Source organism: Crocuta crocuta, unplaced genomic scaffold (assembly GCF_008692635.1).
Source record: "Crocuta crocuta isolate KB4526 unplaced genomic scaffold, BGI_CrCroc_1.0 scaffold382, whole genome shotgun sequence".
NCBI lineage: Eukaryota > Metazoa > Chordata > Mammalia > Carnivora > Hyaenidae > Crocuta > Crocuta crocuta.
Window position 1 is genome coordinate 2,789,131 of NW_027531873.1, and position 15,504 is coordinate 2,804,634.

The 15,504-nt window shown below is 41.8% G+C and overlaps 1 protein-coding gene across 2 annotated transcripts in view; it reads right to left on the bottom strand.

Annotated features, from left to right (window-relative positions):
• Window positions 1-4,975: 4,975 nt before the first annotated feature.
• ELP4 (elongator acetyltransferase complex subunit 4) overlaps window positions 4,976-15,504 on the bottom strand; it is a 241,913-nt gene continuing 231,384 nt past the window's right edge. For both annotated transcript variants that reach the window (XM_077772876.1, XM_077772875.1), the window contains exon 10: window positions 4,976-5,506. In XM_077772876.1, the coding sequence (XP_077629002.1) occupies window positions 5,375-5,506 (132 nt within the window). In that variant the 3' untranslated portion in view covers window positions 4,976-5,374. The remainder of the gene's footprint in view (window positions 5,507-15,504) is intronic.

The following is a 15,504-nucleotide window of genomic DNA, read 5'->3' on the forward strand; positions in this document are numbered from 1 at the left end:
AGAAAGAGTTCTTACCGCTTCATTAATTAGAAATGTGTTAGGAAAAAAATCCACTTAAAGCCGCGTGTAGATCTGTGCCCATTTGTACCCACAACGTACATATATAAAAATGGTCACATTCCCCAGTTAGCCATTTAATGCAAAAACTCAAAGTCTAGAAATAATTTAAAAATGCAACAAGCTATTAACTAGGAATTGTCTTTTGAATTAGGGCTGGCATTTTCAATCTGGGCAGATTTCCATTGTCAGCCTGTTTCAACAGCGATTTCACTGAAGTATATTCAAAAGTAGATTTCTTATACAAGACTCTCTGAAAGCTGTTGCCTTTCTCAAATAGGCCCTCTCCCTTCCCTCTCCCTCCCCTTTGCACAAGAGGCATCATTTCCCATTGAACCACTACAGCTGTTCCCATTTGAATCTCGCTTTCTGTGCGGTTGTGGATGGTTGGAGGGTGGAGGGGGGATGTTGCATGTCAAGGAATAATGAGCACAGACACATCAACAGACAACAACAAAGCGGACTGTGACTGGCCGATCGGAGCTAAAGGCCTTCAGTCATTGGCAGCTTAAGCCAAACATTCCCAAATCTATGAAGCAGGGCCTATTGTTGGTCAGTTGTTATTTGCAATGAAGCACAGATCTGATCATGTTTAAAGTGGCGGCACGCAGGGCAGGAGTGCTTGAGCCCAAGCAAAGGATGGAAAAAAATAAGCCTTTGTTGGGTGAAAAAGGCCTGTCTGAGACTTTTATTTCTGCCTGTTCTGTGCAACATATAAGTCAATATAGATAAGTTTTCTGCAAAGTTCAGTCAAAGGCTGGGGGTTCTGGCGGCCTAGATGAAATGCTTGCACAGGCAGAAACCTCTGGGGACAAAGACACATTTCCACTGAATTGTACTCTGCTCTTTTGTTTTGTTTTGTTTTTAATCCCCGAAGGCAAGTGATCAGAAATACAGAAATTAATAGAAGGCTTTAAAAAACAGCCCTCTGGTTCAACATTTACTATTTTTTGGTTAGGGAGTTACTTGTGAACAGATCATTGTGATTCATCTCTGTGGCATGCTATCCATTAATCGTTTGATTCCACCAGAGTTACTTGCACATTTAGAGACACCTTCTTAGGTTGAGTGCAGTTTTTATACGTGCGCGTATAGTTTTATTCAATGTCAGCCTTCACTGCCCGCTTGCACACTTCTGCAGTGGCGTGTGCACGCATGCGCACTGTTGGTACAGTCGCTGGCGCAGATATTTCTACCTCCTGGCATTTTGCAGCCTGTATTCCCCGAGGGACACGTACCCGGGGAACTGTCAAGAGAAGGGCCCGTGTGGGGTGTGCTGCAGCTGCTGGCTGGCTCACTCCTTCCCTGCAAGAAGGGGCGGTTTCCAACCAGCTATGATTTGGGTCAGGGTCAGGCAGCCAGTCCCGGCCCGCGGCTCCGTTGTGTGCAGGGCACAGACTTGGGAGAACTGGGTGTGGCACCGCGGGCTCAGGAGCTGGCAGTGGGAGAAGCGGGTCTGTGTGTGTGTGCGCTCGGGCACGTACACCTGTCCTCTGAGGGTCAGGACTGCCAGGGCGCAGTGGCGCAGCCTGGTTTCGTCTGGAGAACGGCTGCCCGGCCGCAGAAGCTGCCTGGTGCAGCAGGACGGAGCGGCTGCCTTGCCTTCTGCCCTGGCCCTAGGGAGACGGGCTGTCCTTCCGAACAGAGCTCCGGGCACTCTCCCGGGGCCAGCGCGGCAGGCGCTGTGTGGAAGCGGTGCCCTCGTTGTTGGAATCATTTATTTTTATTCATTTACTGATAGGTATATTTATATACTTATCGTTGGGAATGCTGCAGGGAGGCTGTGAGGCCATTTTCCAGGATGGGGGCCATCTATCTGTCTGGGATGTCCTCGGCAGAATCGCAAGACTAACGGCCTATGTTTTTCTCCAAACTTGACTGCCTTAGGCAGACCAGGTGAACAGAATTAGAACTGAGTGAATGAGAAACATTCAAATTACACTGAATGGATTTCCAGAATATCCCAGTCCTGCGCCCTCCCCCCCCAAATCTGGGCTTCCTAACTCTTAACTGGTAAGCAACTGGCTTCTTGCTGTGGCTTACACAATCATTAATCCCTACCTTTTTTTGCTCCCCATCAGAATTAGGTTTCCTAAAATTCACTGATACAGTATTAAGCTCTAGCTTTGTTTTGTTAATTTTTTGCTATATAGGGTGGGGTCTATATTCTTCTCCTTATTTCTTTTTGCTCTGGGACTTAATATTAACAAGATTTACAAAAAAGGCTCTCAATTATGCTCAAGAAGGCCAAACACAAATCCTTTCCTTTTTCTGTTTCTCAAGATTAAACCTCATCTGTGGTATTTTTTGTCTCCTTGTTTTTATTTTTTGCCTAGTCCTGAATGATTTCACTTGCTCATTTTTAAAGTTCCAAATGTAAGTACTTAGGGTTAGTATTTAAGTTTGGTGGTGTTGACGGGGACTATCTTTGGAAAGCATTAATAGGATGTTTTAGAAATGACATTCATAATGGGCTCTAAACAAATGAATAGGGGTCCCCCCCTTCCCTTTTGTATGTGTATGCGTGTGTCTGATTCTTTAAAATTAAAAGACAGGGAATTGATTGCAGAGTGTTGCTTCCTTTTGAAGTGTTTTTTTTTTTTTTTTTTTTTTTTGGGGGTTTTTTTTTTTTTTTTTTTTTTTTTAATGTGGGCTTTTTTCTTTTTTTCCCCCCCCGTCTAGTGTTAGTATTTGCAGATTCTGGAAGTAGAGATAAAAATTAAATGGAAGAGAGGAAGAGAAAATTGGAAACTGTCTGATGGCTACTAAGAAGAAATTCAGAAGTTATTAGAACCTCAGCACCTGAGAGCAGGGTGCAGTAGTCAAAATATTTACCTCATGTTAAAGAAAGGCAAATCTAGTGTAAGGAATGAATACTGTATAGGGTTATGAAGTTTTAGAAACATTTAAAAGATATGAGGATATTTCAAATACTGTGGTTGGCATAGTGACTTAAATATTTATATCTTTGAGACAAGTTGATAATTGAAAAAAACGTGTTAATGGAGTTCATAAGGTATCAAAACAGTCTATATACCTACTATAGCATTACTGAAGACCAGTATTTTTATGCAGTACATTATCAGAATATGAATAATTGATAATGTTTCCAGAAGAAAGGAAAACACATTTTTAGAGTGGGTTTTTATCAAGGGAAAACAAAAATATATATCCTTCTGTAGCTTATTTTTACAACGGCTGCCTAGAGAACCAAACAACAAAGCTCTTGGTTCTGCTTTATGGAAAGCCCAGCTACTGTTCTTGTTCAACATGCACTTTTACTGAGTTTGAAAAGTTTCTTTTATATTTAAGGGTTCAAATTATGCATTCAAATTTTATAGCATTTATCTATTTGCAAAGCACATATTAACTAGTAATTGGGTGTTCATTTTATAGACATGGTAGCCAGGGTAGTAAATCAGTGACCTCTCAAGTATTTTTGACAAGCAATTTACGTATCTGATGACCTCACATTTCCTTTTGAGAGTCAAATGCTATATAATCGTTCCATTGTGTGTTTGTATAAAGTGAATCCCAACATGGTAAGAAACGGGTTAGAGTTATTAAAATAATAACCCAACTAAAATATCCACTTGAATTTATTCAGACTGTTCATAATGCTCTCAAAGGACATAGTGGGGCTTTTGTGGAGTCCCTGCACATTATTTATTATCTGTGGACTAAACTGATTTTTTGAAGTTGCTTTAAAATTTAAAAGCACCTTTGCCTAATATAAAAGCCCTTTAATTTTAACTGACAGATCAATTCTGAAACTTTATTTTGAAAAGAAAATGGGGAAGAATTTGTGTCTTTTGAATTAAAAGAAGTGAAAAAAATAAACCAGACATTCTAAAAAAATAGAAGAACCCGATTTTTAGTACTAATAAAGTAGCGGGTGACAAAATAGTTGTCTTTTTGATTTTGATCACAAAAAATAAACTGGTAGTGACAGGATATGATGGAGAGATTTGACATCCTGGCAAATCACTGTCATTGATTCAATTATTCTAATTCTGAATAAAACCTGTATACAGTATGTGTTTATGCTACAGTGGGTTTTTTTTTTCTAAGTGACTGACATTCATCATATTGGTTAGACAGTTTTAAAAACCTAGTCTTTGTTTTCTACAGTGTTGTCAAGAGCAAATAAAGTATAATTTGTAGTGTATTAGAGCAAACTGCTTAAAAATGCTAGTTATAACTGCTTCAAAATTTATTCTAACATATCTGAAGATGTATTTTGGAAATTTGGTTTCTCCTAATGGATGTTAAACAGCTTTTTAAAAATTGAGATTCTTTACTTAAATGCAAGTTACTTTTCAACCTTCACTTTTTGTCTATGTGTCAAAAGGCTTGAGAATATGGAACTATGATTCAAAAACCTACTGTTCTATATGGAAACTATTTCGATATGCTATCTACTCCAAAAACACATGTTTATGTGGTTATAAATGTACATTCCCAACCAATTCTCAAAACTCACAAAGGGCTTACCTGATGCAATGGAAATCTGAGTTAGTTTTACTTTTCTGCTTTGTCTCAGACCTGTGTTCTGCAAAAATCTCTCACCAAGCTTCATACATGCCTTCCCCTAGCATTAATGTCGCTGTCAGTTTGAATTTCAATCCTGAATTATGTCTGTTGACGTAATTTCATAGTGCTGACTTCAAGTGTTTAGGATTACTAAACAGAAGACCATCAACTTCTTCTTCTATGCTTTCTGTCACTCAAGTTCTTTATATTTATTAACCTCTATGGTAGACTGCTTATCTTTAATGGAATCTTAATCCTGAAATATCATTTTGCCTTCATCAGTTTAATAACAGGATGCATACATGCAAACTCATTTTATTATAGTCTTCATATGTGAGCAAATGAATTTTTCATTTTGAAAAAAAAAACTTTAGCACATTTGGGGGCAAGTGACTTCTTCAGAAATAAAGAGAAAATGTTTTTCATATGCAATTACTAATCTCATACTGTTTTACATGCTACCTGCTGTCATGTGCACTTCACCATGAACTAAGTGCCTTAAAACACGTACACTAATGACCACTGTGAGGCACTTTTGAGTTTTTGATGTTTTATTGAAAATTAAGGTCATCTGTTTTCTGTAGATAGAGCATAAAACAAAACGTTCAAATGAAAGTATTTTTGCTCCACTCTTTCTGTAGAAAAAGTCGGTGCCTCATTTTGCAATGCTAACTGTTTTTCAAGGATTGGAGGGTCAAGTCGTTAAGAAAAATATTTACATAAGCTATTAGCAGTCATAATGAGAGCGTCATACAATCCTGCGCGCAGCTACTAAGGAGGAGCCCTAGAAGTCCAGGTGCTTCTTGCCTCCGGCCATCGCGCCACAGCCTGGGCCCAGCAGCTTGGAGGGTTCTGCCAGATCCTGTTTGCTCGAGCGGCTCACCGTGTCTGACAAGTCTGGAGGCAAATGCAGTCGCTATGGCAGGAGATTCCAGGAGAAGGAGAGAAGAAAAAAAAATTTGCTTTAGCCAGCACACTTCAGAATACAATATTATGCTCTGTTGATCAGCATTTAGTCTTGCATATAAAATTCCTGCTAAAACAATTCTTCAGACTGAAGCCCAACAGAATCCCATCTTATTCCTACCAGGTTTTACAAATTGTAGCCCTTGCGGAAACTGCACCAGGGATCTTAGGGGGACATTTCCAGAGTCCTGGACCTATTAAGATGTCTCTTATTTAGGTCAAAATGAAAACGCATAAATGCATAAATGAAAGGCATACTTGAAAAGTAACACTATTCTAACAATGGCAGGGTTGTTCTGTGGCTTTGTTTTGCTTTTGCAAGGGTTCCAAAATGCTATTTTTTAACTGAATGTAGCTTTTCAGCAACTATGGATTCCTACAAATGCTTATTTCCCTTTGTTGTTAAGTTGACCTGGTGATTCTATTTCAAGGCCATACTTTCTTTAGGAACTTATAATTTTTGTAGAAATATTGACATAATTGACATAACGATAAAAAGGATACCAATCAAAGGGTATTTTATATACTCAGGTAAGTCAGCTATGATATCAGTTTCAAGTCTTGGTAAGTTTGTCTCTATGCATGAATGACAACGGTTATGTTTTCAAAAGTATAGTTTACCTTTGACCACCTTCCCATCTTAACTGTTCTTCTGCAGATAGGGGCTGATTCAAGCAAATGCAGTAAGTGACCATAATTCACAAAAGTTACTATAATTAGGTCATATTTTAAAAGAACTTTTTGGGGCATCTGGGTAGCTCAGTTGGTTAAGTGCCTGACTTTGGCTCAGGTTATGATCTCCCGGTTTGTGGGTTGGAGCCCTGTGTTAGGCTCTGTGCTGACAGGTTGGAGCCTGGAGCCTGCTTTGGATTCTGTGTCTCCCTCTCTCTCTGCTCCTCCCCTGCTCACTCTCTCTCTCTCTCTCAAAAATAAAAGAACTTTTTGGTTTTCAAAAGGATCTCTCTCAATTTCTTTCAACTGTCAGTTCCCCCGGCCTATATGATTTTCACAAAAATCCAGGCTTAAAGGAACATATCTGTTGTGTGAAGCATACAGTGAGTGTAGGAGGCTAAAGGTAAGTGAGGTAGGATGGGTCCACCCATGTCTAACCAAAGCATTATGGGAGCAAACTGACCTGGAGACAACCTATCTGAAACCCTTCACTTGGAAAACTCCTTTCAATATGNATCTTTTTTTGTCAAAATATTATGATCCATAAGCATATGTTCTGGCTAGTTTCTTTCCTGATAAAAGGCCTGTTTATTGTCATGTAAACACAAGCTGTGTGCAGAGGATCAAAATATTTTAAAACATTAAAACATTTTAGAAAAATACTCTTCTTTGATTTCAGTTTGCCTGTTCTTACTGTTTAATGCCCATAGACCTAGTACAAAAGAAACCACGACGGACATATGACCAACAAAGATGGCAGAAAGGTGGGGAAAAGTTGTAATCACCATATGATGATATCCATATAGTAATATTAATTTGTATCCATGGCACCCAAACTGTCATATGTTAAATAAATAAATGTCTATTTCTTAAATGATTTTTAAAAAGCTCAAATAAAGACATTACTCGTTTCTTCGTTTTAAACAATTCTTTCATTTCTTCACAGCCTTGGTTTTTCCAGAAACCATTTAAGGCAGGAATGAAAGCATGAAAGGCTCAGGAATCTTAAAGACATGCATGACTCTAACTGAGGTCAGAATGTCTTTGCAGTGTTAACTCTGTCAGTGTTCGTGTGAGGAAACTGGAGGGAGAGAGACATCTAATTTTTAAAAAAAAATTAAAAAAGGTTTATTTGCTTTTGAGAGAGAGAGAGAGACAGGGCAGGAGCAGGGGAGGGGCAGAGAGAGAGAGAGAGAGAGGGAGACATAGAATCCGAAGCAGGCTCTGAGCTATCAGCACAGAGCCCAATGCGGGGCTCAAACTAACAGACCGACCATGAGATCATGACCTGAGCCAAAGTCAGACGCTTAACTGACTTGAGCCACCCAGGTGCCCCGAGAAATATCTAATTGTGTGTCTGAACTTCAGTGCTTCTTTAAGATCTATTGCTAAGGAACAAAGGAAAAATGACTAGGATATATGCATGATCTGAAGGTTATCTGCAACTTAAAGAAAATTCACCATAAAACAACGTGTGTGTGTATACTTTTGGTTGGGACCTCATAAGGATGATGTCAGATGGTGATTAGGCTATTTTGGAAATCAACTGGAGTCAACAAATATTTAGAATCTACTCGAAGCAGGGTGACCATAGCACCTTCCTCATTACTCATTTCCTTACAATTCCAGGAACACAAGACAAGCAAGCTGGTAACCACCATAGTGAGAAGCCCAAGATATGTCTATAAGAAAGGCAGAGACAAAGCAGGAACGAGGTGGACGAAGGAGAGCAGGGAAAAGCTTCATGGAGATGGGCTAGGTGCTAAATAATGAATTGGATTCTGACATGTAGAAAAGGTGATTTGCTCAATGTTAGAGCTGATACATCTTTAAGATGCATTTGGGTGAAGGGTCACACTGTTCTGATCATCTAAATGAGGAAACTAGTATAGTTTGTTCAGAACACCATAATACAATTTATTTCAGGAGCTTACCTATTTGCTAAAAATTTCTCTTCCTCTGCTTCTCTAGGCAATGAACGTGAGCCAGTTGGCTGAAAGCCCTTCATAGCAAAAGTAGCTAAATGTGACGGGTGACATGCTTGGAAATCTTTCAGGTTGAATGGCTTTGAAGAAGAGTCAGCTATCATTCGTGTGTAACTTCTGAGCACAAAATTTTGGTGGATATGATGAAATGTTTCTGACCAAATGCTACATTGTAAACGCTAGTTGCATACTTATGGCCTTTTGAAAAGGACGATGGCTCTTGGAAATATGTGAGTGATTTCGCCCACTCTGGTAATTGTTGCTTGAATGAGCTTACTATGCGCTCTAAATTCTCAACCAGTGGGTTTTGTTTCCTTCCTTTCTGAGCCTCCCCCTGTGCGCCATGTCAGTGCGATGTGAAGTAGGGAGGAAGAAGGAGAGATCAGGTTCCGGGCTTGCCAGGTGTGTGGGGGACTTTTCCTTTGTGGCTTCCAAAGCATTTACACGTTTGACATGTAAATGTTCAGATGCTGCTGTGCCCTAGATCTGTCTCCTGAAAAAAAGACCACTCTGTAAAATACTCTGCATAGTATGTGACCTCTTTTAGAATAAAACTGCAAGGCTGTGGGGACGTATAAACTTTTAGACCTTGCTGTTTCTTGAGTAATGCTTTCAATAAAAATCAGACTGTTTAAAAAAAAATGCCATACCATTTTCAACCTTGCAAGCCAAACCAAAGTATTCATCTTTCTCATTTTATAGCTGGAGTTTTGAGGCAAGGGCCAAAAACGTATCCTACATCTTGAGTGGAAACTTTTCCCACCTGATTTTCTTTTCCCAGGTTCTGGGAGGAAGGGATTGTGCTGCTAATGCAAGAGCTGCCCGTCTGGCTGTATGCCTGCTTTCCCCCTTGATGCCTTGTCTAAAATGATGATTTTTTTTTAATGTTTTATTTATTTCTAGGAGAGAGAGAGAGAGAGACAGCGTGAGCAGGAGAGGGTCAGAGAGAGAGAGGGAGTCACAGACTCTGAAACATGCTCCAGGCTCTGAGCTGGCAGTCAGCACAGAGCCCGACTCAGGGCTCGAACCCACGAACCGCGAGATCATGACCTAAGCGAAAGTCGGACGCTTAACCGACTAAGCCACCCAGGCGCCCCTAAAATGATGATTTCTATGGAGGCAAAGGGATTTGAGAAAGATGTGAGAGCTCCCAATGTCTCACCTAGAGGCCTAGGTGATCTGCAGTGATCCCGCTGGATTAACAGGTCCCCTTCTCTGGTGCTACAAGGTGGGGACAGCGGGGCTGCCAACATACTCTGGCAGATTAGAGGCACTCCTGCCGAAAGGCACCTTTAGGCCCGTAGGAAGCCCTGGGTCAGAACAAAGCAGCAGCAACAGGAGTGCTCTGCTCTGCAGCTCTGGGCGGTACTGAGCTGAGCCAGACTTTAAGAATTTCCCCCCACTGCCTACATCTCTGTCTCTTCTTTGGGCTCAGCCACTGTCCGAACGTTGTTCCTTCTTGAGTCGGCGACTAAACTGGGTCCTCGTAGAGGCGTGGGACTGGGTTTCCTGGCTCCGGAGCTTCCCTTCCTAATTCCTTTTCTCCCAGCCTGCCAGACCTGTGCTCAGTACTCCCCGTTCCCAGACAGAAGGGGCCAGATAATGAACCTAGATAACACCTGGACTTGAGACAAATTGCAGGTAAATACCCATTAAAATAAGTTTAATCAACTTATACTTTTCATATTTTGCCAAGACCAAACCACCAGGCACTGTTTGTTTGCTCTTTGATGTCGTACATTTTAACCCTTCACAGATGGATAGACATTTGTTTTAATCCTTTTTATATTTCTGACATTTCCTGAAGGGCCATCCTTTGTATTACTTAGAGTCACAGAAATCAGTGTGAATATTTCAAAAATACTTTCTAATAGACTTTTCTTTTGTTTTTTAAAACACAGCTAATTTATTTTATTTCAAAAATTTTTTAATGTTTATTGATTTTTGAGAGAGAGAGAGACAGAACATGAGCCGGGAAGGGGCAGAGAGAGAGAGAGGGAGACACAGGATCTGAAGCAGGCTTCAGGCTCTAAGCTGTCAGCACAGAGCCTGACACGGGGCTTGACCCCACAAACCGTGAGATCATGATCTGAGCCGAAGTCGGACGCTTAACTGACTGAACCACCTAGGCATCCCTAAGATTTTATTTTTAAGTAATCTCTACACTGAGTGTGGGGCTTGAACTTACACCTCCGAGGTCCTGATCTGCCGACTAAGCCAGCCACATGCTCCCAGAGCCGATTTAAATGAAAACTTGTAAACTCCTTAGAGCACAGAGGCTCTACACTAGTCACTTAACAGAGGCAGCCAGTGAAAGTTTGATGTCTCTCTGTCACTCACTCTCAGTGTGACCTTTGAAAAGTCAGTTTGCCTGTGTAAGTCTCAGGGTCCTCCTCTATCACGGGGATAATTCTCCCCTCATGAGACTGTCTCAGGATCAAATGAGATGCATAAGCGTTCTCTGAAGTATCAAGTATACTAACTTATTCATACTTCTTGCTCCAAAAAATACATTGTGGTGCCTCAAAAAAATACATACAGCTCAACACGATAAAAATATGTGAATTTATTAAGGCAAGGAGACAATTCTACAGCTGTAATGAACTACACATAATTGTAAGCAGCAACAACAGAATATGAGACTTAGCCAGCAGGTCTGTCACTGTGCTGGCCTTGGAGCATTGAGAGTACATTGCCCTCTACTGTGGCCCTGTAAAGAAATCAAAAAGGCAACTGCAATCATAGTCCTGGCTTCTGGAAAGACTTAAAAAATCTAAATGGTTTCCCTCACACTTAGTCAGGCAGTAGTGAAAATGGGGCCTGTCACATGTCTAGCTTCTGGGCCAGTGAAAAAGGCATGGCGGTATTGCAGAAGCAATTGGGAGTCCATCTTATTTTAAAAAAATCTATCTTTTGCACATGTATTCATTGCTGACAAAATAACTAACAAAGGACATGTCAGAAGATAAAGCTTCTCTACTCGAGTGTTAAAAGCATTTCTCCCTCGGGGCGCCTGGGTGGCTTAGTCGGTTAAGCGTCCGACTTTCGCTTGGGTCATGATCTCGCGGTTCGTGGGTTCGGGCCCCGCGTCGGGCTCTGTGCTGACAGCCAGCTCAGAGCCTGGAGCCTGTTTCAGAGTCTGTGATTCCCTCTCTCTCTGACCCTCCCCTGCTCATGCTGTCTCTGTCTCTCTCCCAGAAATAAATAAAACATTTAAAAAATTTAAAAAAAAAAAAAAGCATTTCTCCCTCTTTACATGATGAGGAGGAAAAACAAATTAAATAGATATGCAATCTTGTTCCATTCCAGATTCTTTCAAGAGCCGTGGGATGCCCTCCCCTGGAAACCATACTTGCTGATTCTTGAAGCCAAGTTCTGTGTTACAAGGCACCGCTCTGAATGGTTGAGGATGGATAAGAGTATAAACTGAGTAGCTGGAGTATAGAGACACTTCCACTCCCTTCAATAAATGGCTTAAGAAAGGCAGAAGTTTATTTTTCTCCCATTTTATAGTCCTGAGTAGGCAGTTCTGAGCTGTGAGGACTGCCAGCCTCAACAGGTGCTTCTTCCACTTCTGGCTCCAAGGCTGATGTGTTTGCTTTCTCTCAACTGCTGGGAAGGGGTCAAGAAGGTGCAAGGCTTGGAAGCTGAACACATCACTTCCACTCATGTCCAGAACGTAGACATGGCTACACCTGGCTGGCTACAAGGGAGGCTGGGGAATGTTGCAAAATGTGTAAAAATGTTTAACAAACCTATTCCAATGGAAGATGAAGCAAATGGATATTGGGAGACAACCAGCGGTCAGCTGTAGTTTCAAGAAGGGCCATAGCAAAAGAATCCCGAGCCAGGCGCACCTGCCTGGCATGTGGCTACCGCTGGCTGCTGGGGACTCCACTCTTACTTTCTTTCCTTTTTTTTTTCGTTTCTTTTCTTTCTTTTTTTTTTTTTTTTTTACAAATAGTTTATTGTCAAGTTGGTTTCCATATAACACCCACTGCTCATCCCCACAAGTGCCCTCCTCAATGCCCATCTCCCCCCTCCCCCCCACACCCATCAGTCCTTAGTTTGTTCCCAGCATTCAAGAGTCTCTCATGGTTTGCCTCTCTCCCTCTCCCCCACTACTTCCCCCACTCTTACTTTCTGACCAAGGAAACACACACCTGATGCCTCCACTAGTCCAGAGGGTGGGGGAGAAGGCACAGTTCAGAGTCCCTCTTGCTCTATACATAGTTATTTCCCTTTCCTTTGTGGAAAGACTGATTTCCTTCCAGTGGCACGAGGTGGAGGACAGAGGGAAGGAGACAGAGGAAGCAGGCTTGCTGTCTTCATCATCATGGTATTGTTATTATTGCTTCACAAGACTTTAGAGTATTGTTTCAAACTTACAAAATAAATCCGGGTCATATGCTGTTATGTAATTATTGTATTTACATTGCTACACTTACTCCATTATTATTAGGATTATTATTATTATTATTATTTGGATTGGTAAGTGTACATTTGGTAGTGGCTGCATATTTCTTGAAAAAGTTCTGCCAAATATGGTCAGGTTTTAACTTTTAGTTTTTGTTTAAAATGCAATTCATTCTCAGGGTTTAAGATTAAATTTGTTTTATTGAATGTCATAATTATACTATATCCTTTGAATGGAAAACAATTCATTTGGTTCTTCCTGATTGATCTGAAAATTAGACAAAATTTCAGAGCTGGCATATCGCATACTGGCTGCCCATTGAAAAATGCTCAGGTGTGCAATTATTTTGACCGTCAATTATATCTGACAGTATTGTCTTGCCTCCAAACTCACCTCTCTGAAAGCAGACTGTGAAGAACTCACTTGTCTAAACAAAAGTGTGATTTGTGAAAAGGCATGTGTCTGTGGCAGAGATTGCTAGCTTATAACCAATATCTTATTCTCTTCCTTTGCAGCCAGTAAAAGAATCTCTGGGGGGCGCCTGGGTGGCTCAGTCAGTTCAGGGCCTGATTCTTGGTTTCGGCTCAGGTCATGCATGATCTTATAGTTCATGAGGTGGAGCCCTGTGAACCGGACCCAGGTCAGGCTCTTCACTGATAGCGCAGAGCCTGCTTGGGATTCTTTCTCACCCTCTCTCTCTGCCCTTCCCCAATGAGCACATGCACACACTGTTTCTCTCTCCCAAAGTAAGTTGTCACATTTTTCAACTACCCTTGTCAATAGATGAAGCTGAGTGACTATGTTCTGGTCACTAATGGCTAAGTTTAGGGTCAGATCTGTGAAAAAGGGGAGGTGCCATTTACTTCCTTTCCCCTCACTTTGGCGAGAGGGCCCCTACCTTGGGGCCTGGTTCACTCTTCCTCATGGGGTGAGGGATCTCAGGGCAAAGAGGATGTGCCTCTTCTTTATAGGACATGCTCTGGGTATTCAGAATTCAGAACTCCCTGTCCAAATGGCTACAAAGTTGGCATGGTCTCCTTTCCAGGTTTGTGTCCCAAGGGTGGATCGTGTTGTCTGTACGCACACCCTGCCATCCTGGGAATAGCCAAGGGACTGCTGTTTGTGTAGCGTGTGGATGGTGTTTGGATATGCAGGCTGGGTGTTCCCCAAGCATTTGCATGTGTGGGAAGGAGACGGGAAGAGAAAGGACGTGGGCAGCAGGCCAATTCTCCCCGTGTCTCCAAGTTCTAGAATAGAACTCATATAATAAATTTAAACTTAGTTTTCCAGGAAGTTGTATTTGTGAAGGAAGACAATGGATATTTCATGGTTTCATGACTTGATAACTTGATATAATAATTATGTGGTCCTTTATTCGCATTATTGCTCTAGGCTCCACAAACGTGAGGGGAAGCCTAACTCCCCTCTTCCCACTTGCTGAAATGTGGACTTGAGGGGGGGTGCTGAAGCAACCATTCTGGACCATCAGTTGGAAGCTATGGGTTGAGGAGGGTACAGCAAAATAGGAAATTAGTCTAGGGTTTTCTGACACCATGTGGCCACACAAAGGTCCTGGGTCACTAACCTGGGCTTTAAAGTTAGACTTCTGTATTATTTAAGCCATGGTAGTTTTGGATCTCTGTAATAACAGACTAACTTGTATCCTGTTTATGAAGAATTTGATACCTGAAAAATGATGTGCTTGAGTTCTGGGACTTAAGTGGCTTAGTGGTTGGAAAGTGGGTGGCGAGGTCAGATTGCAAACTGCAAGGCTGGTGACCCTTGTTATGACTGTGATAACTTGGAAGGCAAAGATTTTACCTCCTCATCAGTAGCTCCAGGTAAAATGGTGGAGAAATTCAAAAACTGTTGTGCTAGTTGCTTCTTGCCACGTTCAGCAATGTTATTTATAAAAGGGAAAGGAACTTAGGCTAGAGCTAGAAAATTTGGAGGAAGTGTCAGAAAGGAACACACCTCTGTGAGAGGCACTTTGCCTGCAGCCCAGAGTCTAAACTGATGAAACGCTTGGTAATTTGCAGCCTCAGAGGATTGGGAAAAAAACAAACAAACCAAAAACAAAACCCCAACTGTTTCTGCCCTACATGATGAAGCAGGCAACTTTCACAGGAGATGTTGGTGTCCTTGAGCTTTGGTGAAATACCCTCATTAAGAGACTGGCTACAAAATGGGAGCCAGCTCAGAGATGAAAGTCAGATGAAGGGTATTACCTTCCCTCTTGAGTTGATTATTTTAGATGGCGTCAATCTAGTTACTCATAAGGTGAAAGAGAGGGACGTAGGTAGAACAGAAAGGTCACAAAATAAGACTCAATGGGGCGCCTGGGTGGCTCAGTTGGTTAAGTGTCTGACTTTGGCTCAGGTCACGATCTCACAGTTCGTGAGTTTGAGCCCTGCATGAGGCTCTGTGCTGACAGCTGAGAGCCTGGAGCCTGCTTTGGATTCTGTGTCTGCCTCTCTCTCTCTGCCCCTCCCCGGCTCATTGTGTGTGTGTGTGTGTGTGTGTGTGTGTGTGTGAAAAATAAATAAAATAAATAAATTTTAAAAGACTCAAGCCTTAGAATGTAACAGTTGTGGTGGACAAGTATTTCCCATTCCAGCCTCTCCATGGAGGCTGGAAAGGTGTGAATTACGCTTCTCCAATTAGAAGCACTGTACTAGATTCAGAAGGTGGAGGAGAAGCAGAAGCTATCTTCCTGCTACTCTACTGCAATTTGCAGGATTGCAGGGACAATTTTTTTTTTTTTGGGTGCATCAGTATTCCAGTGACTGGTCAACAGCTTTATGGGAGTTGAGAAGCAGGTGCAGAAGTGGAAGCCAGACCAGTGTTTCAGTGGGGGCCGAGGGATACTTGCGG